At 39.3% G+C, this 27,256-nt stretch overlaps 1 protein-coding gene across 3 annotated transcripts in view; it reads left to right on the top strand.

Moving 5' to 3' along the window:
• Nucleotides 1-25,969, top strand: part of Tmed8 (transmembrane p24 trafficking protein family member 8) — a 36,545-nt gene extending 10,576 nt beyond the window's left edge. The window contains exons 1-6 of one of the 3 annotated variants that reach the window (XM_047539110.1): nucleotides 10,522-10,559; nucleotides 16,395-16,503; nucleotides 16,628-16,750; nucleotides 18,741-18,867; nucleotides 19,081-19,386; nucleotides 20,824-25,969. In XM_047539110.1, coding sequence (XP_047395066.1) covers nucleotides 16,628-16,750; nucleotides 18,741-18,867; nucleotides 19,081-19,386; nucleotides 20,824-21,041 — 774 coding nt within the window. In that variant the 5' untranslated portion in view covers nucleotides 10,522-10,559; nucleotides 16,395-16,503 and the 3' untranslated portion in view covers nucleotides 21,042-25,969. Of the gene's footprint in view, nucleotides 1-10,495; nucleotides 10,560-16,394; nucleotides 16,504-16,620; nucleotides 16,751-18,740; nucleotides 18,868-19,080; nucleotides 19,387-20,823 lie in introns of those variants that run through there. The other 2 variants (XM_047539108.1, XM_047539109.1) reach the window with 2 other exon arrangements.
• Nucleotides 25,970-27,256: the final 1,287 nt, after the last annotated feature.

Raw genomic sequence — 27,256 nt, 5'->3', positions numbered from 1 at the left:
ATCTCCTACAGAATAGTCAGCTAGGTCCTAGCAATATAATTAAAAATGTAGACACAAATTCATGTGAATGTTTGATTTGTAACGAAGATTGCATTATAGAGCAATGGAGAAAGGATGGTAAATGTTGCTGGGAGAATTGAATACCCTAAGAGAAAGGAAAGAAAGGAAACTTGATCTTTACCTTTTACACCATATGCAAAAAAATGAACTTTAGATGGATTATAGATCAAAATGTGTGTGGCAGTTTAGGCATACTTTGTTTTATGGTGCGTCACAGATAATTGCATTTTTTTTTTTTTTGAAATTGAAGGTTTGTGATAATCTTGGATGGAGCAACTGTGTCAGCACCATTTTTTCCCAGTAGCATGTTCTTGTTTCATGTCACTGTGACATTTTTGTAAACCCACAATATTTCAAGCTTTTGCATTTTTGTTCTCTCTGTTAATGATGATATGTGATCAGTGATCTTTAATGTTAGTATGTATATTGTTTTGAGGTACCATGAACTTTACTCGTATAATACAATGACCTTATAATGTGTATGTTCAGACTGCCCTGCAACCAGCTGATCCCCTGTCTCTCCCTCTCCTCTGTCTCTGTAATCTCTGGACACAACACTACTGAAATTAACCAGTCACATCTTCAGATGTGACTGAATGGCTGCAATCTCATGATAACACTTTAATGGATGGGGATAAAATACTACCAAGCACCATTGCATGTTATGGAGAAATCTTTTATGGAAGAAGAATGAACTACTGCAGCAGACTTCATTATTTTATTGTAAGAAATTGCTACAGCCACCCTGACCTTCAGGAACCACCACTCTGGTCACTCAGCAGTCATTGACATTGAGAAGACCCTCCACCAGCAAAAAGATTACAATTCCCAGAATGCTTGAATAACTGTTAACATTTTTAGCAAAGTTTTTTTGTGTGTGTGTGTTGAGGGGGATCTACTGGGGTTTGAACCCAGGGCCTCTGCATGCTAGGCATGTGATCTACTTAAAAAGGGCTATGTCCCCAGTTCTTTTTTAAATTTTATTTTGAGACAAAGTCTCGATAAGTTGCCCAGGATGGGCTTGAACTTGCCATCCTCCTGCCTCTGTCTCCTGAGTTGCTGGAATTACAGGCATGGCCACAGCAAATGACCAGCAATAAAGTATTTTTACATTAAGGCGTATACATTGGATTTTAGACATGATGCTATTACACACTTAATAGACTATAGTATATTATAAACATAGTTTTTGTATGTCCTGGAAAACCACATAATATGTGTGACTTGCATTATTATGATAATCAGTTTATTCTGGTAGTCTAGAACTTAAGCTGCCATACCTCCAAGGTATACCTGTACAATATACTCCAAGAAGATAAAATAGGAGAATATTTTCAAGATTGCAGTGTAGTGAAAGTCAAACAGGACACACAAAGACTGGTGAAGAAAGAATTGATCAATAAGTTTAGACTATATTAACTTTGGTTCATCAAGAACAGTATTAAAAGTGAAAGTGTAAGTCACAGAGTGGAAGCAGTTAATTATAATACATATAATTGACAAAAGGTTTGTATCCAAAACTATAAATAAGGGTCTGGGTATGGCTCAGTGATAAAGCACTTGCCTAACATGTGCAAGACCCTGGGTTCAGTCCACAGCACCGCAAAATGACAACAACAAAAAATCCTCCCAAACTCCTATAAATAATAAAGGAACCACAATCTGATGGTAAAATGGGCAAGAGAATTAGATAGGCACTAACCTCAAGCATCTGAAAGACCATGTCTGCTCTCCATCAGGATGTTGTGAGGTATCTGTGGAGACTTGGAGCATGCACACTAGCGCCATGACTAGTACTGTGTTTCACCATGTTCAAACACATCTGCTAGTTTTCAGTTGGAAAAAGAAGCCTACTAGTGTGATGTCCTAAAACAAAAACTGCCAAAAGTCATAGGGAGAACAGCTGAGGAGTGAAGCTAAGTGACTGGAACGTGCTCTGCCCTGAGCAGCCCGCATGCCTGGGCTGCACACAGCCCTTCTCTAGTTGCTCCTGAGGGTGCAGCAAGGCTTGCGAGAGAAGAATCGGTTAGAAAGACATAAGCACTTTCTCTTTTTGCAAGTTGGGGAAAACAGATTCAGCCAGAGTTTTATCTTTTCAAGTATCATATTTACTCTGGGAAACCTTGACTTCCCATGTTTTGGAGCATGCTGGGATTATTTAAAACTGACTAACACTTGCTTAAAATAAGTGTTCTTTCCAGGTGAAAATGACTTTTTTTGTTTGGTTTGAGGCTAAGAAAGGGAGGGGAAGTGTTTCTCTTTTAACTGAATACTTCCATTCAGCTGATGAAATATTTGATGGCTAGCAATATCACTAATAAGTTTTCAGTTGTCAGAAATTAATTGTAAATGTCAGTATAGTATTCTTCAGTTGTAAAGATGTCTTAAGATGAATGGCTTATATTTTGGTGTAGTGTTTGATGTTTAAAACAATATGTTCCAAGCAAGAATAAGCAAACTGAAAACAAAATCTGAGTGACCAAGAAATGTAAGTTATCAGTAAAATATAAACAAAATAAGCATTTACCCACCAAAATATTCCAAATAAAAAATAATGTGACCAAGTGACAGAACAGGTACGTAAGCAGGAGAGTGATTCTTCAATGCTAGAGAGAGCATTCATTTGGTGTAGCCTCTTTAGAAAATAGTTTGGCGTTATCTATGAAACTTTAACATTCCAATTTCTGTGACCATCATTCCATTCCTGTGTTTATACCCAGCATAAGTGCATGCACTGTAACAAAGAGATATATACAAGAATATTCATAGCGGCATTTCTCAGAATAGCCCCAAACCAAAAGTAACCGCATATCAACAATAGATTGACAAATTATGTTCTACAGCAATGAAAATGAGTAAACCGTATGACAGTATGCATGAATCTTTCAAATTTAATGTTGAGTGAAATAAGCCAGGCCCAAAGAAGACATTCTGCATCATTTCCCTTTCTATTGAGTCCATAAAACTGATGAAGTAATACTGTTTGAAAATGCATAGTTAGGAGACTTAACTCTTAAAGAAAAGCAAGAAAATGGTTCCCATTGATAGGGTGATGGTTACTTTAAGAAGGACAGGGCTAAGTAAAGATTGGGAAGGTCACATGTAGGCTTCTGGAGTGCTAGGAATGTTGTTTCTTGCCTAGGGTGGTGGATATGTAGTTATCTGTGATAATTTGGTGAGCTGTACTTGTTTGTGTAATTTTCTATACATGTGGTATATTTTACAACAAAAATGTTTCTTAAGGAGTCAGTGTATAATGTAGTTATAGTAAAAATGCTGACTTTGGACTTGAACTATCTATGTTCATATTCTCTTCCTATTTTCTGGTCATCTTGGGCAAGTTGATTCTTTGGGGCCTCAATTTCTTAAACTATAAAAAGAATAATAATAGTATTAACTATAGGCAATGTAATTGAGTGAGCCTACATGGATATTCAATAATATGACAGTTACAAAATGCTTAAAAAGTAAGCAGCATATAGTAAGTGATCACTAAGTTATAATAATAAAGATGATCAGAATGAAGATAGGACACTAAGGTGCTGTTAGATCTCTGGACCCAGACCAATTCTATCTAGAAAGTTTGGTCAAGCAAGAGAAGATAATTCTGGCTGCCTTAATCAGAAAGAAGATTTATTAGAAGGATAAAGAATACTCACCGAATTGTTTAAAAGCTAGAGGAGTAGAATCTAGAGGGTAAACATCAAGAACAATTCGATCCGGGCTATGGCTGTCGATTGAATTCTGCCTCTCCTTCAAGCCACTCCTGTTTCAAGTTCCAGGTGGGAGTATTTTAGGTCATGTGACTGTTCCCTGACTTCTGGGTACAGGGATGAGAAGATCTTGCATTTTGAACTTCATTGTGTACTACTTACAATATCAGTGCCCCTCAAAGAAGAAAAGGTTGACTATTGAAAGCCATAAGGTTGCCAGATGATTACTATAATGGGAATCCTGAAAGAACCGCACATGTAATTGTGTACCATCTTTGAGGGATGTCAGGGGATAGAAATGGACATATGTACCATTATCCCAAAGGGGAAGAGAGTATTATCCAGAATATGTAGACCATAAAACTTGATACCGATTTTCACCAACGTTCTAATTATGTCACTTGGTTTCTGAATATTTAATAAAGAAAATAAGGAGTTAAGTGCCAGCATGGGCATATTAAATTTGAGGACTGGGGCTGTAGCTCAGTGGCAGAGTGCTTGTCTTGCACGTGTGAGGCACTAGGTTTGATCCTTACTTAGAGCCACATAAAAATAAGTAAAGGCATCCTATCCATCTACAACTACATTAAAAAAAAAAAAAAAAAAAGAGAGAGACCAAAAACAAACAAACAAAAAATTTGAGGGGCTGGGATTGTAGCTCAGTGGTAGAGCGCTTGCCTAGCACACATGAGGCACTGACTTCAATCCTAAGCACCACATAAAAACAAAGGTATTGTGTCCATCTAAAACTAGTAAAAACAAATTTGACAACATGATTATTTTTAAATCACATCTGTAGTCTGTCTCAACTGTCATTAACTAGTTAGATCTACTCTGTCTCTCATGTGGACTTCTGCAGACGTCCACTCTCTGATCTGTTAAAGTGTACCCTAACTTTGGCTGCCACAGAATTATACCAAAATATACACATTTGGCTGTGTCATTTCCTGGCTTAAAATTCTCCATCACCTGTGGGATAAAGGGCCTTTGCACGCCTTCCTTGCTAGATTGAGAACTTCAGGAGGGCCTGAACTGTGCTTGTGTTAGTGTATTCTAATACCTAGCGTGCAGCCAGTCACTTGTTAGGAATTCAGTAAGAACTGAGTTCAGTTAGGGGCATCTGGACTCATCTGTCTGCACTCCTGCTATGGCCTCCAGCCATGCTCAGCTGCCATGATGTTTGTGTGTGTGTGCTTTTGCTCAGTCTCCTCTGCCTGCTGTGCCCTTCCCTCTTGACTTGGCCAAGTCATACTTATTCTTTAAGTCAGCATAACTGTCATCTCAAACCTCCTTTGACATCTTTCTGTCCTAGGTTAGTTAATTATCTGTTTCTGTGATATTTAGTACATAATTTTCTAAATGCTACCATGTGTATATTATTATGGTCTCTATGAGTTTATCTTCTCACTAGACTGAGTTCTTTGAGGGCACATTTATGTCTAGTTTAATTCTGTATTTGACGCATGGAACACAGTGCCTGACACATAGCAGGGACCCAGGAAGATTCTGTTGAATTTAGGCAGGGTTATTAAATCAAGTTTCCCTTTTTGATGTGGTTTGCGTATGTACAGTACATTTTGGCTTTGGCAGAATATTTGATAGAGTGATATCTAAAGGAAGGATTCTGTGGTCTGTTTTCCTTTTTTTGGTATAGTCTATTTTAAACGGATGAATATTTTTGTTTAATGAAAGTAGGTTAAATGTTACATATGGAATGAATTCATTTTTAACAAAAAAAGACAACCGATTTTATATGCATAAAAGTTTGTTTTGACCATATGAACTATTAGCAGATTGCAAATTAAAATATTAATGTCTCATGTTCTATTACATTGGTGAAAATTATAAGGAAATGATGATTTACCTAGTGTTAGAATGCGGGAAATGGTCATACTCACTAACTGCTAGTAGAAGTGAAATTTGGAAAGAAATTGGGCATCGTGTATAAAAGTCTTAATATGTAGATCCCTTAACAAGGAATTTCAGTCTGGGTGTGGGAGCATACACGTAGATTCTCAACCACCAGGAGGCTGAGGCAGAAGGATCACTTGAGCCCAGGGGTTGGAGACCAGCCTGAGCAACATTTAGAGACCCTGTATCAAACAAAACAAAAACAAAGATAAGATATCATCATTCCTCACCTGTCAGTTTCTGTCAATTTTTGAAAAGTTTGACAACACACTCTTGATGTGGAAGCCGTGTGGGAAACAGGCATTTGTATATGGCAGTTGTGAATATAAAATGATGGATGATTCCTATGGAGAAGAATTTGGTCCAGGAATCCCACTTCCAGGAATCTATTTCAAAGATACCCTGGCAAAAATACAAAATATACATAAGACATTGTAGCACAATTTGTAATATTAATAGAATGGAAATAACACAATTGTCTATCATGTAGGGACATGAGTATGGGATACTTCTCCAAAATCAAGCATTTCAGCTTAAAAAATAGCAAGGAATATTAGGCTGTTTATTTGAGGAATATTAGGCTGTTTATTTTTTAACGTAGACATTTATTGCTGTAAATTCCTCTTACAAATGCTTTTCTGCATCCTGTAGGCTTGGTATGTTGTGTTTCCATTGTTTTTTGTCTCAAGATATTTTTAAAATTTCCCTTGTGATTTCTTCTCTGAACCATTTGTTATTCAGTAGCATGTTTAATTTCCACGTTTGTGAATTTTTCAAAATTCCTCCTGTTATTAATTTCTAGTTTCATGTAATTGAGGACAGAAACAACACTTGCTGTAATTTCTGTCTTAAGTTTGTGAAGACTTGTTTTGTGGGTTAACATGTAGTCTATCCTGGAGAATGTTCCATGTGTGACAGAGAATTTGTATACTTCTGCTTTCAGATGGAAAGTTCTGTATGTCTGTTAGGTCTATTTGATCTAAATTGTAGTTCAAGTGCAATATATCCTTATTAGTTTTCTGTCTGGTTGATTTATCCTTTGTTGAAAGTGGGGTATTAAAGTTCCCTACTATTATTGTATTGAAATCCATTTATTTCTTCATGCCCATTGGTATTTGCTTTATATCTTTAGGTTCTCTGATACACACACACTCATACATATATATGCAAATTTGTTTATAATTACTATGACCTCTTGATAGATTGACCCCTTAATCATTATAAGATTATAAATAATGATCTTCTTGGTCTCTTGGAAAATTTTGACTTGAATCATACTTATCTGATGTAAGTATGGCCACTGTGCTCTTTTTTGATTACCATTTATATGAAACATCCTTGTTCATCCTTTTACTTTTAGCCTATGTGTGTTCTTATATTTAAAGTGAGTCTCTTGTAAACAGTATCACTTTATATGTGTGTGTGTGTGTGTGTGTGTGTGTGTGTATGAAAGAGAGAGAGAGAGAGAGAGGCGGGGGAGAGACTGTTTTGTGTTGCTATAAAAATATATGAGACTGGGTGATTTATAAAGAACAAAGAATTATACAGTTCAGGAAACTGGGAAATTCAAGTTACTTCTGGTGAGGGTCTTCTTGCTGTGTTATCTCATCACAGGAAACTGAAGAGATCGGGGGGAGGTGACTGAACTCATCGTTTTATCAGAAGCCCACTCCTGTGGTAACTAACCCATCCCCAGGATAATTAACCCATTCCCACGATAATGGCTCCTATCTATTCATGAGGGTAGAGTTCCTAAATGCTGAGTCACATGAAAAAAATAGGACATCTAAGAAACGATTGATTCCAGATTTGGGGCAGGGCATTTATAAGAGGAGCCTGGGACTTGTGCTCTAAGCAAGACTACTTGGGTCATGTTAAAGGGACACAGGAGCCAATTTTAAGGAACTCCCATAGGCAAAAGCTAGGAAAACTTTAAACACATAAAATAGGTTAAAATCCATGTTTCTAATGTTTAAAAAACAAATCATTCTTCACCTATTATTCTAACTCAGTATTCTGACGGTTGGTGTAGAATCAGTTCTTTTTTTTTTTTCTTGTGGTTCTAAAGATTGAATCCAGAGGTGTTTTACTACTGGGCTACATCTTCAGTCATATATATATGTCTTTTAAATTAAATTTGTATTTTATTTTTTAAATTTTAAAGCAGGGTCTCTCACTGAGTTGCTTAGGCCCTCACTAAGTAGCTGAGGCCTCAAACTTGCCTTTGCTCCTGAGCTGGTGGAATTATAGGCGTGTACCATGGTGCTTGGCTCCAAGAATCAATTCTTTATCCTACCTTTCTTTTAGAGTATTTTATAATGGCCAAATAGTTGATGAGGAGAAGTTAATTTTTTTATTTTTTAATATATTTTTAAATTGTTGATGGACCTTTATTTTACCCATTTATTTATATGTGGTGCTGAGAATTGAACCCAGTGCCTCACTCTACCAATGAGCTACAACCCCAGCCCAGAAGTTTATTTATTTAGTAGAAGAATTCCAAAAAATAAATGTATAAAGTGCTAGAATTGGAAAAATAGTTTTCCAGATTCTAATGAAATTATCTATCAGTTTTAGACAGTAATCATGATTGCTTGCCAAAGCTGTTAGGTGAAAGGTGCAGCCATTTAAAATGATGAGATAGGCCTGGGGTTGTGGCTCAGTGGTGGTGCACTTGCCTAGCACGTGTGGGACCGTGGGTTCGATCCTCAGCACCACATAAAAATAAAATAAAGGTATTGGGTCCACCTACAACTAAAGAATATACTTTAAAAAAATGATGAGATAGCCCTTATTTTTACTGGCCCTGAAAAATGTTCATTAACATTTGGTGTATATCTTTTTATAAATATATATATACACATATACATATGTAATGCAACTATTGTGTGTGTTTATCTGTATAAATATGTAAATAAATTTTTGAAAGGATATACATCAAATTGTTAACAGTGGCTATATTTGGTTAGTGGAGTTATGGTTAGTGTTGTTTCTGTGACTATTTTGTTTTCTGTATTTCTGATATTTTCTACAGTGAATAATGGATTATTCGTATATTTAAAAAATTTTTAAATGAAATAAAGTCTGAAAGGGTAATGCAAAATTTAATTTGTTCTACAATGAACAAAGCATGAACGTAATTTCAAAAAGTTGATTTGAAATAAATAATATGGTATGTGAAGTCCTGAATTTAAGTTAATAAGCCAGTTATTTTTCAAAAGTCTGTCTCAAAAATAGAGCACAAGTTGGAGTGGGCTTGAAAAAGTTGATCTTTAGAAACCCCAAAGACTTTGATTGACTTATTGAGGCCAACTGGGTAAGTTAGCAATTGAGATTATCTAGTGCTGGATGGGGTGTTATGCCAAAAAGTACTGTGTCCTTAGTCAGAGTTATTGCTGGTACTCTGCGTGGACTCGAACCCATCTGAAAAGGCTGTTTGTTTAGCTCTTCCCTGCGAGTGGGACAGATGAAGTGGAACATTGCACAAGGCCAGCATGGTCAGAGGCTATGTGATGTGGAGATGGCCAGCGTGGGCAGAAGGAACCCACAGGAAATGTGAAGGCAGGCTGCAGATACCTGAAAGGGTGTTGTGGGGAGGAGAAGCGGTTTTCATTTAAGTCAACAAAGGGAGGAACTTTCTATTCTCATTATCCCTCAGGGAACTGGGTCTCTTTACAGAGTGACAGAAACTGGGGACGAGCTGACAAGCATCTCAGACTCAGTTAAACTTTTGAGAGGAGAATGGAGTAGCATGAGCTCAAGCTCTTTCTACCTGTGAGACTGTAAATGGACAAAAAGAAAAATATGGGTGCTTGTATATAAGAAATAGAGACTAGATTAAGGTTGAATCACAAGTTTTTGCCTGTCATTTTCACTTTTATGATATTCTTAGTGTTCGAGGTTTACCTCATTAAGTTTTATTTTGACTGGGCGCAGTGGTGCACGCCTGTCATCCTGTACTCAGGAGGCCAAGGCAGTAGGGTTGCAAGTTTGAGGCCAGCCTGGACAACTTAGTGAGATCCCGTCTCAGGGGGGAAAAAAAGGGTTTGATCCCGAGTACCGCCAAAAACAAAAATATTTTATTTTGTATTGGAAAGTGGACTTGGGGCTTTGGTTTCTTTCTGTCTTAACCAGAGGGCACCGAACTAGGGGACTGTCTAAATGCAGCAAACCAGATGCTATCTGAGTGTTCAGGGAAATGGTGGACAAGTCAACTACAAAACTAAGTAATACCTGATGGTTAAGAGCACAGTCTATTCCTTAGTGTCTTTACCTGTAAGATGGCAGGTAAGGCTTGTCCAGAGCTTGGGAGCATGACCCTCATTATTCATTTCTCCTGTATATTTCTTGAGGTCACCTACTTATTCAATAAATCATTGGTGAATGAATAAATGAATTAAATTACAAAAGTCCTTTACCTAATGTTGGATACAGTGATCTGAGCTAATTAAACATAGAAGCGACACTGGATTTGACACTAAATTCAGTTCATTTCACTGTACATTCCAGTCTGCTTTCTGTGTTCTGCCTGCTTTAATCATCTCCTTCATGAGAAATAGGATTCTTGAATTAGGATTAATTTTGTGGAACTTGTTTTATGAAATGACTTACCTTTTTTAATGAATGGGTTTTGATGATCCGAGAATACTTAGATGTGATAACTTGAGTCATTTTTGTTCTGGGCCTCTGAGAATATAAAATTTATGCTCCAAATATTTTTGGTTGAAACTGCTAGTTTTTTTTAAAGTTACAGAAAACTATGATTGTGTTCCCTCTCAGATACCAAATTCTTTCTTTGCATTATTTTCTAGATAATGAAGATCTAGAAAACACCAAGGCCACCTCTGATTCAGCACCCCATCCCTCGCCCCACAGGTAGGGACAAGCAACTATATTGGATAAAGGGCATTCAGAAGTTTTGTTTTCTGAGAATAAAAATGATTGGTGAAAAGAAGCAGACAGCAGCTTAAGGGGTATGACAAGATGAAGTAATTAATCAAACCTTAAATCTGGGAACAATGTCAGATCTATTTCAAGTTGTAAATTTTTCTTTTACTCTCATAGAATAAAACTGTAACTAATTGTCTAGCGTCATGTTGTTAATCTGCTCCTGAAGACCTTATTCAAGTGTTAAAACATTTGATATAGACTCCAGGTGGACTTGCAAGAGAATGTATGTTTGTTTTTTTGACCTAAAATATGTGTGTATACACATACAAAACAATTGAAGGCAGTTTTTGTCATGTAATTTTCAAATTAAACCATTATGATAACCTCTGGGTTACTGTAGATTATAATTTCCTTCTCTGTCCATCGCATTTGCCCACCATCACTGATATCAGAGTGTACAGCAGAAAGGAAGAGTTGTTCTGAGATCTAGAATGAGAGCAAACCAAACATGAATGGAGTAATTAGTGACCGTAGTTCCGAGAAACCAGAGCTAGTCGGTATTGTAGTCCAACAGATCGGTTTATAGTATGTTATTTAGAATCTGTGGTGTCCATGCCCCACACAAAAGCTATTTTTAAAATCTCTTACTTTTTGAGTTCTATTTAGAAATTTTTTCTTTTTTTGTATATGAAACAGTTTGGTTAATATTATAATGTCAATAATACTACTCATGCTTTATTGAATGTTTATCTGTAACAATGATAATAGTAATGATAATATCAAAATATCAACTATTCCTATTTGCTAAATACTATAGCAGGTGTTAAGTGTATTATCTCATTTAATCTTCATAGCAACCCTAATGAAATAAATAACCTCCTTTTTTTTAAGATGAAGAAGTGGATCCAGTGAGTTCAATAATTTGCCCAGGTTTCCATAGCTATAGCTTATCCTCATACCAGGAATAGAGGGGTTTGAATTCTGTGCTTAGAGCTGCTAAGTTATTGTATATAATAACTTCTTCAAGGCTTTGGTTACATGAGACAGTTTACATTCTCTTGGAGTCTCCTGAGGGCTCCTTTCTGTCTTCCTGCCTCTGTCCCTTTTTTGCATATGTTGATTTGAAGGCTCTTTGGAAGATGAATTTTGGCACAGAATGGTTTTATTCTCCTAAAAATAAATATTTTTTGAGGTAAAAACAGAACATTCTTAGACAAAAGGAAATTTAATTTTTAAAATCTTGGGAGTGAAAAAAAAAAATCCAGCAGGTCTGATGCCGGAAGCTTAGTGCTTGTATTTTGTGTCTACAGGAAATGGAAACAACACAACTCTCTGTCTTTTCTAGTGAGGCTGGCCAGGCTCTCCCCACCCTTTGGGCTGTCCTCCCTGTTCCAGTTCAGCACAAACCAAAAAGCTTAAATTAACTTGGAGATTTTTCCTGTACGTGACTTAACACCAACATCAAGTGATTTGCAGTTTCTCTTTCCCAAAATACTCTTCAGTAATCCTCCAGAACATAAAATGCTAATGTGAACATAAATTTATGTGACTTGCATGTTTTAAAAAAATTTATAAGTAGAACCATAGGTTCAAAATAACATGCACAGGACTAGTGTTGTAGCTCAGTGGTAAAGCACTTGCCTATCACGTGTGAGGCACTGGGTTTGATCCTCAGCACCACATAAATATAAACAAATGAAATAAAGGCATTGTGCCCATCTACAACTAAAAAAAATATTAAAAATAACATGCACAAAGACTTGGTTTTATTTTATTTTAATTTTGTGATCCTGGGGATTGAAAACAGGGTTTTTTTGCACATGCTAGGCAAGTCCTTTACCACTGAGCAATACTCCTAGCCTGAGACTCAATTTTAGATGCCACAGTAAGATCAGGGAAATGATTCAGATTGCCTCTTGTAGTCCCTCCTTCTCAATATTGTAAATTGTAGTCTGATCCAGAATTCCTCTTTTGTTCCCAAGTAAAAATTAGCATATTCTCTTGTTTTTCTTTTTTCCTTTTTTTTTTTTGCTACTGGGGATTGAACCCAGGGGTGCTCCACCACTGAGCTGCATCCCCAGCCTTTTTTAATGTTTTATGTAGATACAGGGTCTCACTGAGTTGCATAGGGCCTCACTCTGTTGCTGAGGCTGGCTTTGAACTCATGATCCTCCTGTCTCAGCCTCCCCAACCACTGTGATTACAGGTGTGTGCCATCATACCTGGCTAGCATATTCATTTATTAATTCAACAAATATTTTGGGATATCTACTGTTTATTCATTCACTAAATATTTGTTGATGTCCTTCAGTTGATGAATGGATAAAGAAACTGTGGCATATATATACAATGGAATATTACTCAGCTATAAAGAATAATAAAATTATGGCATTTGCAGGCAAATGGATGAAATTGGAGAATATCATAAGTGAGATAAGCCAATCTCAAAAAACCAAAGGACGAATGATCTCGCTGATAAGTGGATGATGACACATAATAGAGGGTGGGGGAGCAAGAATGGAGGAAGGAAGGACTGTATTGAGGGAAAAGAGGGGTGGGAAGAGTGGGGGGAATGAAAAAATAACAGAATGAATCAAACATCATTACCCTATGTAAATGTATGATTATGCAAATGGTATGCTGTTACTCCATGTACAAACAGAAACAACATGTATCCCATTTGTTTACAATAAAAATAAATTAAAAAAAATAAAAAAGTAAAAAAAAAATTTGTTGAGGACCTACTACATACCTGGTACTGAATATACTGCAAATGGATAAAGCAGTCCAAGTCTCTGCTCTCACAGATCTTGCAATCTAGTGGGAGAGGCAGATGAAAACAAGTGTATAGCATGCTTCATAGAATCTGAGTTGTCATCTCACCTGTAAGATGTGCTGTTATCTTAGGTACCACCAAGAGAGTCTAATAGGGGACACCAAAAGCCTGTGTCTTCAATGAAAAGATAGAGACACGGAAAAGGGCAGCAAGAAAGTGTGGATGTCTCAACTTGGCACTGTTTAAGGGGAGGAAGAAATACCTTGAGAATATGAACCACAAATTGTAGTCATCAGTTTGCTGTCTAATTCGCTCTGCTGGTGTGGTATAAATAAAACCCTTAAACAGAGAACTTAATTTCAGGGTGTCTCAGGCTGGTAGGGTTCCTGAACACTGGCAGAAGCATATGCAGATCTCCTAGGGGAGGACCCAGTGTCAGTACAGACCCATGCCACTTTTAAGACATCTTTTTTTTTTTTTTTTTTTTTTTTTTTGTTCCAGGGATTGAACTCAGGGGTCCTCGACCACTGAATCACATCCCCAGCCCTATTTTATATTTTATTTAGAGACAGCGTCTCACTGAGTTGCTTAGTGCCTCGCTGTTGCTGAAGCTGGCTTTGGACTTAGCCTCCCAAACTACTGGAATTACAGGTGTGTGACACCATATCCAGGTGACGTCACCAGTTTTTTTTTTTTTAATATTTTTTATACCTTTATTTTATTTTTATGTGATGCTGAGGATCGAACCCAGGGCCTCAAGCATGCTAGGCGAGTGCTCTGCCACTGAGCCACAACCCCAGCCCATCAGTTTTTAAGAGATCCTATATTTCAGTTCTGTTAAAACCTAAAAACTAATGTGCACTTGGAATCAACAAAATTTGTTGCATAGTATGTCAGGCAGTAATAATTGAAGAGAAATGAATCAGGGTAAGGGTATGAAGAGTGACAGGTCAGGGGAGGAAAAGCCATTTTACACACGAACATCTAGGGAACCCCGTGGAAGGTAATAGTGAAAAAGAAAAAGCTGAAGAAAGAAGGAAGCTGAAGAAAGAAGAAAGCCATAAATGGGCTGGAAGAAGACTATTGGAGACAGAGAGTATGGGTGCAGAGACTGAGTGAGAGAGCGTTGGATGTGATTGAGGACATTCAGAGATTCAGGAGGCCATTATGGCTAGAGTGACCTGGCAAAGTAGGGATTCAAGGAGATGAGGAGAGAGTGCACAGGGCGGGCCTGGTTTTACATGCTGTGCATTCAGAGAGCGAGGCCCAGGCCCTGACATTAGGCTTGCCTTCTAGAAGAGGGGACAGAATAAACAGTGTTGAGAACAGAAACAGACTAAAATTTTTCTGGGTTTAATTAAAAGTATTTTAAAAAGTATTAAAATAGGCTCACAGACCAATTTATAGCTTACACTGGATTACCCAAGGAAGCCTGATTCTTTTGATTGCTTTGATGTAGGTGGAATGACTTGGATATTCCAAAAGATGGTTCTGTTTATCAGAAGAAGAAAGAATTTATAAACCAAGAATGATTTTTCTTGTTTACGTTAACAAAGGAGAAAAAAAGAAATAGAGAAATGTTGCCCTAAAATAAGGCATCAAATGCTTACACTTTTAAAAATTATTGAGGACCACAAAGAACTTCTTTTATGTGAGTTTTATCTATCAATATTTACTGTATTAGAAATTAAAATGGAAAAATTAGAAAATAATTATTCATTCACTTAAAAACAACGAAGTCACTACGTATTAGTATAATTAACATGTTTTAAAAGAAAAGCAACTAATTTCCAAAGTAAAAGTAAAGAAGTGAGAAGAGAGACATTTGCAAATCTCTTTAATGCCTGGCTTTAATAAAAGCCAATTAGATTCTCATCTCTGCTTCTGGATTCCTTCTCTTGTAATATCCTATGTCAGATAGTCTCTGGAAAATTCCACTACTCATTCTTGACAATAAGAATTAAAAGGAAATACTATTTTATTCTTAGTATGAAAGTACAGATTTTAGTTGTATTTGACTTTACAGATTCTCTGAAGGGTCCTAAGGACTGCAGGGAACTCCAGATCATTCTTTGTAACTGTTGCTCTAAAAATCCATGTCACTTTATTGGTAACGGATTTCCAAAAGACCTGGGGTTTTGTACTCCAGCCCTGCTACTTAACTCATTTTCTAGTCTCTCTGAACCAGGGAGATGGAGGAACATATAAATCATTCCCTTGCCTCTTCAAAATCAGCTATTCACATAGCTGTGTTTTAAGTCATTAGGATAGTTGGTTATTGAGCTTAAAAGGAAAGAAAGTAGACTAGGGATGTGGCTCAGTGGTAGAGCGGTTGCCTGGTATGCATGAGGCCCTGGGTTTGATACCCAGGAAAAAAAATAAATAAATAAAAATAAAAGGAAAGAGTGAACTGGGATACCCTGGGTGTGAAATGGAGCTGCTGAAAGACTTTGCCCCTGGGGTACCTGTGGACAGGGACGGCCTTGCACCTCATCTGGAACCACCTTTCATCAGTCTCTGACTGAGGCAGGCCTCCCCCACTTGCTTCCTTCTGGTGACCATTTAGAACCAAACTGGGAGTCTAACTTCTGTTGAAATCGCGAGGAGTACGTCCCAGAGTGAGGAATACAGTCAGACTCATAAAAGCAGAGAGTGGATGGTGGTTATGCACTGGTGGGGCACAGGATAGAATGGGGACAGGCTGGTCCATACAAGGCTTCAGTTAGATGGGGAGAATAACTTCTGCAGATTTTTGCATGGCATGGTGACTGGTTAATAGTAATTTTTCATACTTAAAAATTGCTAACGTAGATTTTAAGTGTTCTCACAAAATAATTATTTGAGGTGATGGGTATGTTAATTAGCCTCATTTCATTCCATAATGTTTATGTTTATATATTTACATATATTTTATATATTTATATATATTCATATATGTCATATTTTACACATAAATTTGTCAATTAAAACAAAGAAATTACAACAACAAAGAAAATCAGACTGGGAATTTATGTCAGATGACTGCTGTTTTCTTTGGTTCTTAGAGCCTGGCTTTGTCTGTCCATGTGCCCACGCATGGTCAGTGCTTTGCTGTGGGCCAGTTCAGCCCTTGGCAGCTGGGAGCTGAAGTGACAGTGAACCTACATACTGAAGGTGGAGAGTGGGGTTGGGGTGGGGTGTCCTTTGAATGCTGTTTTTTTCCAGAGTTCTCTAAGACTGTTGTGCCTTTTTGAAGAGCCCTTGAATTGACATGCTCTCTTCTTCTGAGAGGCCACAGATGGTACCTCCAGTGAGTAAGGATGCCACAGAAGATCTGCAGGAAGCAACCAATCCCGCAGAGGCTCCAGCTTTGGTGGAACAGCATTTGCTGCCTGCAGACCAGACCCAAGTCCGCAACGAGGTGGGGAGCATATTCTGGCTCTCTCTCATGAAGAAGAGTTTGTGGCACCAAAATTTAGATACATAACAGATGGGTTGGGTTTAGAAACCATAGTGTTCTTGCTCCCGTAATTCTCTGTTCCCTTTATAGCAGCTCACTTTTAATTATTTTGAGAATGATTATCTCTATCTGTTGTATCTATTATATTAGCACCCAGTAGGTACCTTTTCAAAAAATGAAGTGTTAGAAGGAATGTTCGGTGTTCAGTGTTCTCTAAAATCCTCTTGATGTGAGGAGCCTTAGCATTGGACTATTTTAGTCTCACTTTTCTTACGGAAGTTCTACTCAGTATTTATGGTAAAGATTTTATAGAAGTGGTGTTGATAAGTAGTGGTTCTCTTGCCATAGATGTATGGAAGATAGATATTGTATTATTATTAGCACAGGTATTGTAACAACAATCACTATTTAATAAATACAACAAGCATTATAATAAAATCTGTGTAATGCTTTATAGTTTGTAAACGTTTTTATTTACAATACTTCATTTACTCTGAGAGCAGCCTTGTAAGATGGATACCATTGTGACCCCATTTACCAAATGAGGAAATTGAGGCTAAGGCTATGCAGCTAAACTAATTACAAATGAAATCTGTTGTTGAGCCTTTTGGAAAAAGAAGGATTCCTTTAGCACACTAGTCAAAGTCTGATTCACTTCATTTAGCAGTAGAGATAATAACTGGAGTGCTTGCTCTCCCAAAACATACTGAGAACCCAGCCTGAGTGCATTATAAACTTGATTTATTTGTTTCTCACAAATACAATTCCAGCCTCCTAACTGGATTGCTGACTCCCTGATGCACGTTCCCCAGTGGGCAGTAGGTGTAGATTTCTTGTTGAAGTGTCTACCAACTGGAGAAGGAAATAAGGCATAATACCGTGAAACAAGGAACACAATCTGAATGATTTGAAGGGAAACCCAGCATAGAGAGACTGTAGGCTCCTGTATGGGTTAGTGAGGGCTTTGAGTATCAAATGCCATTTGTATTCTTCCATGCATGTCAGGTATTTGGCAGCAAGTGCACTGCTCAAATGCAAATTCTGAGGCTGCTCTGAGATGAAATTGTTTATAGAACATAGAGATGTAGAGGGTGAGAGAACATGTAGCCCGAGGTGTAGATGAGGGAGAGGGAGGGAAGAAGAAAAGAGAGGAAGAGTGAAAATGGGAGGGAGGGAGGGAGGGAGGAAGGGAGGGCAGACTGAGAAAGCAGTTTCTCTATGCGGTGTTTGTTGAACTGGCTGATAGTGATATAGAGGTAACCCTTAAGTGGGAAGTAGCCTCAGTGTAGAAGTAAATCATGTAGCAGGAGGCTGTGTGGCAGAGTGGAAGTTGAGCTAAACAGTGGAAAACTGGCATGAGAGAAGCCACAGACCATGCTGTGCAGGCTGAGGTGAGATCAGGCATGGCCCAGAACATGGGATGCAAAAGCCAGGACCCAACTGAGAGAATGTGTGTGGGGAAGGACTGTGTAAAGGGTATGGAGCAGAAAACTTTTCCAAAGTTGCAAAAGGTAGGAAAGAACAAGAAAGAATCTTTAAACCAGGGAGCATTAAAAAGATATATAGAATTTATTCTGGTGTGTTGGCTATCCCAGCTACTTGGGAGGCTGGGGCAGGAGAATGGCAAGCTCGGGGTTAGTCTGGGCAATCTTGCAAGACCTTGTATCAAAGTAAACATAAACATAAACATAAAAAGGAGTGGGGATGTAGCTCAGTGGTAGAGCACTTGCTTAGCGTGTGTGATGCCTGGGTTCAATTACTCAGACTTAAAAGAAAGAAAAAGAATTTGTTAGCAGTGTACTTGGAAGAAAAGGAATGTTGAATAGCATATTGAGCTTTGAGTTGGGGTTGTGGAAGAAATAGGGGAGGGGTGGGCTAACCTTCATTTGTAAAGAGATTAATTGGAATCTGCCACTCCAGTGTGTCCTTTAACCAGAGTTCTGATGTGCAGATGGCCAAGTACCAAGTTCCACAAAGGTCTGGAGACATCGTTATGATCCAGTCTGAGCATACGGGAGCTATCGATATTCTTTCAGCTGATTTGGAATCTGCAGATCTTCTGGGGGACCACAGGAAAGGTGAGATCTCTGGAAGTATAGAAAATATATATTTTTAAAAATTTCCAATAGATATGTAAAGAAAGGCAGGCAGATGGAAGGAAAGAAAATGACCTGTGAAAGGAAGTAAAGAAGCCAGTAGCAAGAATGTCTTTGTGTCAGCCTCCCTAAGCAAAGTGCTGGGTGTGGGAGCATTTCCTCAGTTTTCCAGTAGCAAGCTTCCTGTCCTTTCAGTTTCTCCACCTCTGATGGCTCCTCCATGCATCTGGACCTTTGCCAAGGTGAAGGAATTCAAAAGCAAGCTGGGCAAAGAGAAGAACAGCCGTCTGGTGGTGAAGCGGGGTGAGGTGGTGACCATCCGGGTACCCACCCATCCAGAGGGGAAGCGTGTCTGCTGGGAGTTTGCAACTGATGACTATGACATTGGCTTTGGAGTGTATTTTGACTGGACCCCTGTAACCAGCACTGACATAACTGTGCAGGTCAGTGATTCCAGTGAGGATGAGGATGAAGAAGAGGAAGAGGAGGAAGAGATTGAAGGTAAATTTAACATGATTTGCAGTTTTCATTTCTGCCTCAGCCTAACTTGTAGTGACTGCTTCTTGGGTTGTAGCAGTCCTCCTCAGAATGCAGGTGAGGAGGGATCCAGCAGCACTGTGGGCATGGGATCCAGCGTTGCAAGTAAAGTCGAGAGGTGCAGGCCAAAGTCAGACACTCAGAGAACATTCCAGTGGGGTTGTTATTGATGCCTTAGTTGAAAGTTTTATTTCCTTTTAATCAGTACCTAGTTATTTCCCCAACTTTTTTCTGGGGGTGGCGATAGGGTAGGAGCAGAGAAAGAGAAGTCACTGCTACCATATGTTAGGGCTGGGTTTTCCACATTACATAGAAGCCTGAAATTATGTTACATTTCTCTCTTATGTTAGGGCTATTTATTCTTAACATGGAGCCAAACTGAGTGATTGCAATTTGTTAAATGTACCCCTTTTTTCTCCCATGCAAACTGTCTTAGCCATCTGACCCCTGGTTCTTCTTCACTTCATCACCAGAGCATTTTGAAAGTAGTCCCTTAGCTGGTGTGGTAGTGCACACCTGTAATCCCAGCTACTCACAGAGCTAAGGCAGGAAGATCATAAGTTCAAGATCAGCTTGGGCAACTTAGTGAGACCATGTCTCAAAATAAAAAATAAAAAGGGCTGGGTGTGTAGCTCAGTGGAAGAGTGCCCTTGGGTTCAATCCCCAGTACCATCTATGGGAAGCGGGTAAAAAAAAACAGTCTCTGCTCCATTCCAGCTGTTATTTGTAGTGTCTGCTCAGGATGGCCCTGAGACATTTTGAGGAGGGAGGTAATCTAAGAGTATGTTCTAAGCTTTAGTTATTTTTCTTAGTTTTTTAAATGTAATCTTAAAATCAGTTCCTTAACTTGCTTTTTCAAGTCTTCAAGGAAATCTACAGGTGTTTAGAGAAGGGGAGAACCTTATATCTTATTTGCCACATTTTAGGAAACCAAGTGGAAGTTTTAGGGTCACTCTGTACAACATGTTTATCCACATTTCCTACTTCTGTTGGCTAGTTCTTTCACCTGCTGAATGAAAGAATTCCGAGATTTTCCCATCTAATGTCTCTTTCTACCCCTCAGAAATACCCAGACATGTTTGGAGCTTTTTAGGCTAACTCACTGTTTCTCAGTGGCATTTGGGATGGGGCACTACTTTGTTGCAGAGGTATCCTGAATTTAGCACTCCTGGACCCTGGAGCACTAAATGCCAGTGTCACTCAGTAGTCACTGTTATGACCAAAAAAAAAAAAAAAAAAAACATCACCAGACCTTTTTCAGATGACTACAGTAGAATGCCAGTAGCACCTCCCCTTCTCCATTGCTGAAGTCATGGGGTCACCTAGCTCATCTTCCCACCGTCAGTAGCCTGTGTTCAGTCTCTGAACTCATATCCAAACACTGCCATTTTGCTTCTGCAGAACCCGTCCCAGTAGGAGATGTGGAGAGAGGCTCCAGGAGCTCCCTACGGGGTCGCTATGGGGAAGTCATGCCTGTGTACCGGCGGGACAGCCACCGAGATGTGCAGGCTGGCAGCCATGACTACCCTGGTGAGGGTATCTACCTGCTCAAGTTTGACAACTCCTACTCTCTGCTACGCAACAAGACCCTCTACTTCCACATCTACTACACTAGCTGAAGGACTGCTGGGACAGCGGGCAGGCTGTATTTGCTGGCTGACGCAGGCTGCCAGCTGGAGCCTCTTGTTTTAGACAGACAAGAGCTGAAAGTTCCATGGGAGGCTTCTGAGCCTCACGTCCTGCCTGGCATGCCTGATTGTTTAACCCGCGTAGCTTTTTCCCCTTCTTGGCTTCTGCAGGTGGTGGTGTAGTCCCCTGTTCTGTGGTCCCTGACTCATGCTCTTGTTGCTTCAGACTCCAGCAAACTCCCTCTTTGAAGGCACTTATCAGGCAAAAGCCTAAAAGGAAGTAGGATGTTGTCTTTTAAAAATAGATTTGTGTTGGTACAAGGTTCATCAGTCAGGTTGCTGCTTGCTCCTCTCTAGAGCCTGTAATGCCAATGTGTTCAGTGGCACCCACCCTCTTTACTTTTGAAGGTGCCAGAAGAGGGAAAAGCACATTGCCTGTGAAGGAGCCCAATGTCTTGGACAGAGAAAGCTCTGTCCAGCCTCTCACCACTGCCATATTCCTGCCTGCTGGGTATTCTTGGTCTCTAGCACAGGCTGAGACCTCACTGCCTTGGAGGGGTACTATTATTTCTGATGGTTAGACTCCTCCTTTTTTCTCTTTTCCTAAGTCTGTGTTTTTGCCATATAGCAAGAACTTTGATGCAATCTAGTGATGGATCAGTGTAACCTAAGATCTTCTGGGAGGAAAAACGGGCTCTATCACTTCCTGTTCCAAGAGCTAGTTTCCCTTACCAAGGGCACTGGCAGTTGATGCAGAAAGAGTGGAAATTAGGTACTGAATTGATCTTAGAATGCACCTTTGAAATTCTAGTGTTACTCAATTTTTAAAAAAAATTTAATCCAAGAAAGAGGGGTATCATCAGAGAGAGGTTTATAAAAAAGAAAAAAGGAAAAACACTCCAGATTCCCCCACCACTTTTTTTTTTTTTTTTTTTTTTAAATAAATTTTGGTTTGGAACCAAATACAGTGAAACCCAATCAGGTTTCCAAAGTTTCTGGATTTAGGTTTTTTGTATTGAGGGCTAAAAGCTTTTGGTGTTCGAAGTCCCTTAGGAAAGGGATGCTGCTGATTGTACGTGTTCTTTACCTGACCAAAGCTTGCATTTCCCTGGTGACAGCCTTCTTCGCTCTGTCTACCTGAGGCCTATGAGTGCCACAGAGTGCGGATGTGCTGCAGCAGGTAGCCCCCAGGTGCCAGGGCCTCTGGGGAAGGAGAGCCGGGTGAGGCCTGGACTCCAGCAGTCATCTGTTCCTCCTTGTTTCTTGTTCCTGTGTTAAGTCTTTGAATTTTGGATAATCAGATTTATTTATTTATTTATTTTTTTAGCACATTTCATTTTTGCCTTTGAAACAGTTTCATCTGTTTCTCAGAAGGCTTCCCATCTGCTCTGAGCCACTGAGGCCACCTCTTCTATAGAGTTGAAGATGATTGTAGGAGAATTTGGGAAGTGACTATGTTCATTCCTACAGCTCAGTCCTGGGATGCTCTGGGAGGAGTCTGCTCCTTCAGGATGGATGACTTTAGCCTGCCCCATGTGTAGGTGCAGACCAGCACTCCCATCAGGAATTGTAAGTGGCGAGAGAGCCTACTCATTCTCTGGGAATTGAGTGCAGAGGAATTGACTAGCAATCAGTGACTAGCCAATCACTGTGATTCCAGGATTTCAAAGTCCCTTGCCTCCTCTGACACCTTTTCATGATGTTTTCTTTGGCTCATTCCTTTGTTGGGTGGGTGACTCACACCAAGCCTCTCCTCCCTATAGGAGTGACCACTTGAACAGCAAGACTCCTCCCAATAGGTAACAGCATCGATGTCAGGAACAAAGGGCCATGCAACCTGCGTGGGTCCTAAGCCTCTGTTCCCCTGGGAGCAAAGCCCAAAGTAGGATAGGGTGTTGTGGATTACCATGGCATTCCCATTCTCTGAGCGGCACCATACCTCCGTTCATGTTATCATTGCAAATGTGTTTTGTAGAGGATCACACTGGCCAAAATTTATATACCTTGCAAGAAATTATTTTAGTGATTGTTTGGGCAGTGAAAAGCAAACATGTCATGGGTACTCTTTCACCATGGAAGTTGAATCATGCCTTAGCTAATCAAATACAGTCTTTGTAAAATAATTTTCTACTGAGCTATTTTCCAGTCATTGAAAGCCTTGCTTATTTTTCCTGTTTATTATCAGCTTCCGACTATCTCAAAATGGAGCTGTCGGCCACCAGTAGCAAGCTCCCACAGAAAACACACATCATTTATTTTTTATTTTTGTCATGAGATTCTCTTTGCTTATTTTTCTTTGGAATCCTGGTTCTGTTGTATCAGGGAACCCTGAGAGACTTGTTCTCATCACCTCTATGTGCCTGCTATTGTATGGTCACTTTTGAAGTCCTGGGCATTGTTATATTTAGTTCCTTACTGTTTTTTCCTCAACAAGGTTTCTTGGTTTCATTAGCACAAAATAGCTAAAAGGAGATACTTTCACAGTCTAATACATTCACTCTTCTCATATTAAATTTCTGAAGTAACTGAACTTTTGAGACAAATTACCAGCACTGAAGCACAGGTAATTACTGAGAACTCATGGCTCAGCAAATTCTAAAAGGTGGTGACTTCCTAGGCCTTCCTTGTCCAAGTTTGCAGAACTAAACAGTGAGATGAAAATCCCTTGCTCTCACTCTCACTCTGTTCTCCAGAGCACAAGTAAAATATTAATGGTTAGAAAGAAAGTATGTAGGGCGGAGATTGGAATTCTCCACAGAGTAGTTAAGTTCTTAAATTTCTTCAGTCTGTGTAGTTTTCCTACTTTGTTGATAGGTGGGACTTTGGGAAGATATATTTAAAGTTATTTTTTCCAACATTTACTATGAAAACTTTCAACAAACAGAAAAAGTAAGTATAAACACACACATCCCATGTAGACTTTAAAATCATAAAATGCTAATTTTTAAATAAAGATGATTCTAACTTTCTGTTCTTTTGACAAGTGTCCAGTTAGAGAATGTTCTCTGTACAGACAGCACCAGCTGTCCTGTGTCAGGAGTGCCCCTGGTTTTTAGCAGACCTGTTTCATTCAACATGGGTTACCTAGATGTGGCCTTCACAAAAATGGTTCTTCTTCATCTTTCAAAACTCTTTCTACCTTCAGGCTATGATTTCTGCTTCTTTCCCTCTAACTGGCATTTCAGTGAGGGTAATTGTGAGGCTGCCCTGGAAAGACTTGATTCTAATCTCTGTTGCTTTATGACACACCCTCAGGACTCTGAAATTCCCAAACTCAATCCTCCTTTACCACAGAAGTAGGGAGCAACTTGAAATTAGACTATGCTTATTTGTTTTTTTAATTAATTGATTTATGTACTTTAAAAAATATTTTAATCTGTTATTTAGGAAAGCAAAATGGACTTTTAAAAAAGTATATATTATTTCATTTTAGTAGGGACATGGAAGAGCTAAATTGATAAGCTTGCTGTCTTTTATTAATCAATAGGATTAGATACTGTGAAATTTACAATATATAAGTTTTGTATTTGAGGTGCCCCACCTAGTCCATCTTTGAGAGAATTAGGTGAAACCCAAACCCTAAAGTTTGTAGTTTTACATTTATTTTTAAAGACCACTTCTCTGCAAAAAGTTGCCTTTAACCTCAAAGCCTGTGGTTTTAAGGCCTGGAGCTGAGGGACTCCGGATTCACTAAAGGACTAGTTCTAGTGGAGGGTGGGAGCGGGCGAACTTTGGTGCTGCCTTTTAAATTCACAAGGAGTGGAAATAGGATCAGACCGCAGGGAGAGCAAAGCTGTGGAATACATCCTGGGGGCTTGCTCCTATCCTGATTTCATTTAATGTTTGAGTCTACATTTCATTCTCTAAGCCAGGAGCTTTCCTGGTTTCCATGTGCTTGCGGGGGAATTCCCAAGCCCATTTTGCTCTCTTTTCCAGTAGGACAAACTGGTAGGTCTCCTCTGCTAAGTGTAATCCTGACATGAGGATTGCTTTCATCTCTCTGTTCTCTGGGATTTAAAAGTGTTTTGTGCCATGCAAAAAAACAGTGGCATTAGAGAGAGGCTGAGAGGAGTCAGTTCCAGATGTGGTACTATCACCACAGTGGCCTTAATATGGCCAAGAAGAGGGTGAGAGAGGTTCATTTTGATCAACTTCACAGATGAGCCTAAAACTATAGGAGCGGGGCTGGGTAACACACAGTCCCCATAGGTTGACTGCACGGGCATCGTTAACCTGTGTGGGATGTCAGACACGGCACTGAGCGCAGCAGACCACTCACCTTCCTCCCTGACTAGACCTTCTACTTGAGAGTTCTTCCTGGGGCCAAGAGATCCACAGCAACCTCTTTAACTAGCTCCTTTCCACATGGCCCAAAGTGAAGAATACCTAGAAACCAAAATCTGCTGGAACAGGGAAGCATCCCACCCCTGCAGAGCAAAGGTGGCTGAAGACAGAGTGAGCCTGTCTGGTGGAAGGAAGGAAGGTAAATCCACTACTGTTGGAAGAGGTAGGCTTGGGAGGGCTGGGGTCGTGGCTCAGTGGCAGAGCGCTTGCCTAGCATGTGTGAGGCACTGGGTTTGATTCTCAGCACCACATAAAAATAAATGAATAAAATAAAGGTCTATCAACATGTGAAAAATACTAAAAAAAAAAAGTGGGGGGCGGTAAGCTTGTGAAGCCTGGTTGACAGAGCACAAGTCCTCGTATTCATTGTGATTGTGCTCAGGGTGCCTCCACATGTGCCCCTTTGGGAATGAGCATTGAGAATCAGTCACAAGCTACCATTACGACCGTGGTGCACGCCTGTAATCCCAAGAGGATTGCAAATTTGAGACCAACCTCAGTAATTTAGTGAGACCCTATCTCAAAATAAAACATAAAAAAGAGCTGGGCATAGGCAACCTTGAGTTCAATCCCTGGTACAAAAAAAAAAAAAAAAAAAAAAAAAGAAAAGAAAATCAGTCTCAAGCTGGGTGTTTGCTTTCCCCTGACCCAGTGCTCTGCTCCTGGTGGCCTCTATGAGAATGGGAGGAGACAGGCAAGAACTGCTTTGGCTGTGTCAGGTTGACTGTCCTTTGCTCTTGTCTAATCCATGTAGCACCTGTGGGCATTCCCACATAACATCCCAGTTATTTGGGTGATGAGGTTAGGGCAGAATTTGTGACCCAAAGAGAAACTTTGTTAAGCATTATGTGGCCAGGTTTCAAAATCAGTGCTCCCTCTGACGTGTCTCACTGTTCCTGCTTGAACCAGGAAGGCTACACAGAAGCTCTCCTATTTGAATCCCTTATCTCCAAGCTAAGAAAACTCAATGAATGGCTTAAAGCCTGAAATAGTGTATAGATAGTATGGCTCATTTACAAATTGTCGTTCCTCCAAACCAAGTCCAGAGGCAAGACACTGGCTTTGACGTTGTTCGTGGTCCTGACACTGGTTTGACCTCATCATCTGATTTTTGTTTTATGTAACCTCGAATTCTTCTAGGCCCCAGGCATGTGTGCCACAGATACTGTCATGGCTCTTCTTCATTCTAAGATATGATGAAAAGGTGCCCTAAAAATCTAGAGATATAGGCTACTTGATGAAATTTCAGTTTTTTATCATTTTAAGCAGGTCGTTTGGCTTATTCGAGGGTGAAAAAATATGTGAAATGACTTTCAGGGACAAAGTGTATATTCTAAGTTCTGATATAGGATCATGAACAATTCTGAAGTTTGGGTTGAAATATCATAGTACATAGTATTGCCGAAGAGCCCACAGTTCTCTGTCAACTTAAGGGGCTCTTCCTGAACTCTCCTCATCACTCAGGGTTGAAATGCCTCATCTGTAATGTTCCTTGTTATTGATGGTCATTGTTGATTCTTAGGTTCAGGCCAGGAATCATCCGGAAATCATTATCTAAATTCCTTCTCTCATGTTCTGAACAGTACATTTTACTAAGAAATTCCTGTTAAAAGCACCATCATGTTCCTTTTTGAAATTATTGTCCCATAAGTGAATTAGCTTTCATTTAATCCATTTGAGTTACTTCCATTTAGCTACGTTAAATAACAAGTGAAGTCTGGAGAAAGCAATCCTGTGACCCGTGATTCTGGTGTATCCATTTTTCCTTAATAATAATGGGAAGTGTTTTCAGATTCCCAGAGGAAATGCTGGGATGCTTTGTAAAAAATGAAAGCATTTACAGTATTCAATCGTATTCAGTG

Source organism: Sciurus carolinensis, chromosome 2 (assembly GCF_902686445.1).
Source record: "Sciurus carolinensis chromosome 2, mSciCar1.2, whole genome shotgun sequence".
Taxonomy (NCBI): domain Eukaryota; kingdom Metazoa; phylum Chordata; class Mammalia; order Rodentia; family Sciuridae; genus Sciurus; species Sciurus carolinensis.
The sequence above is the reverse complement of the archived record's forward strand: the minus strand, read 5'-3'. Positions and strand labels throughout refer to the sequence as shown.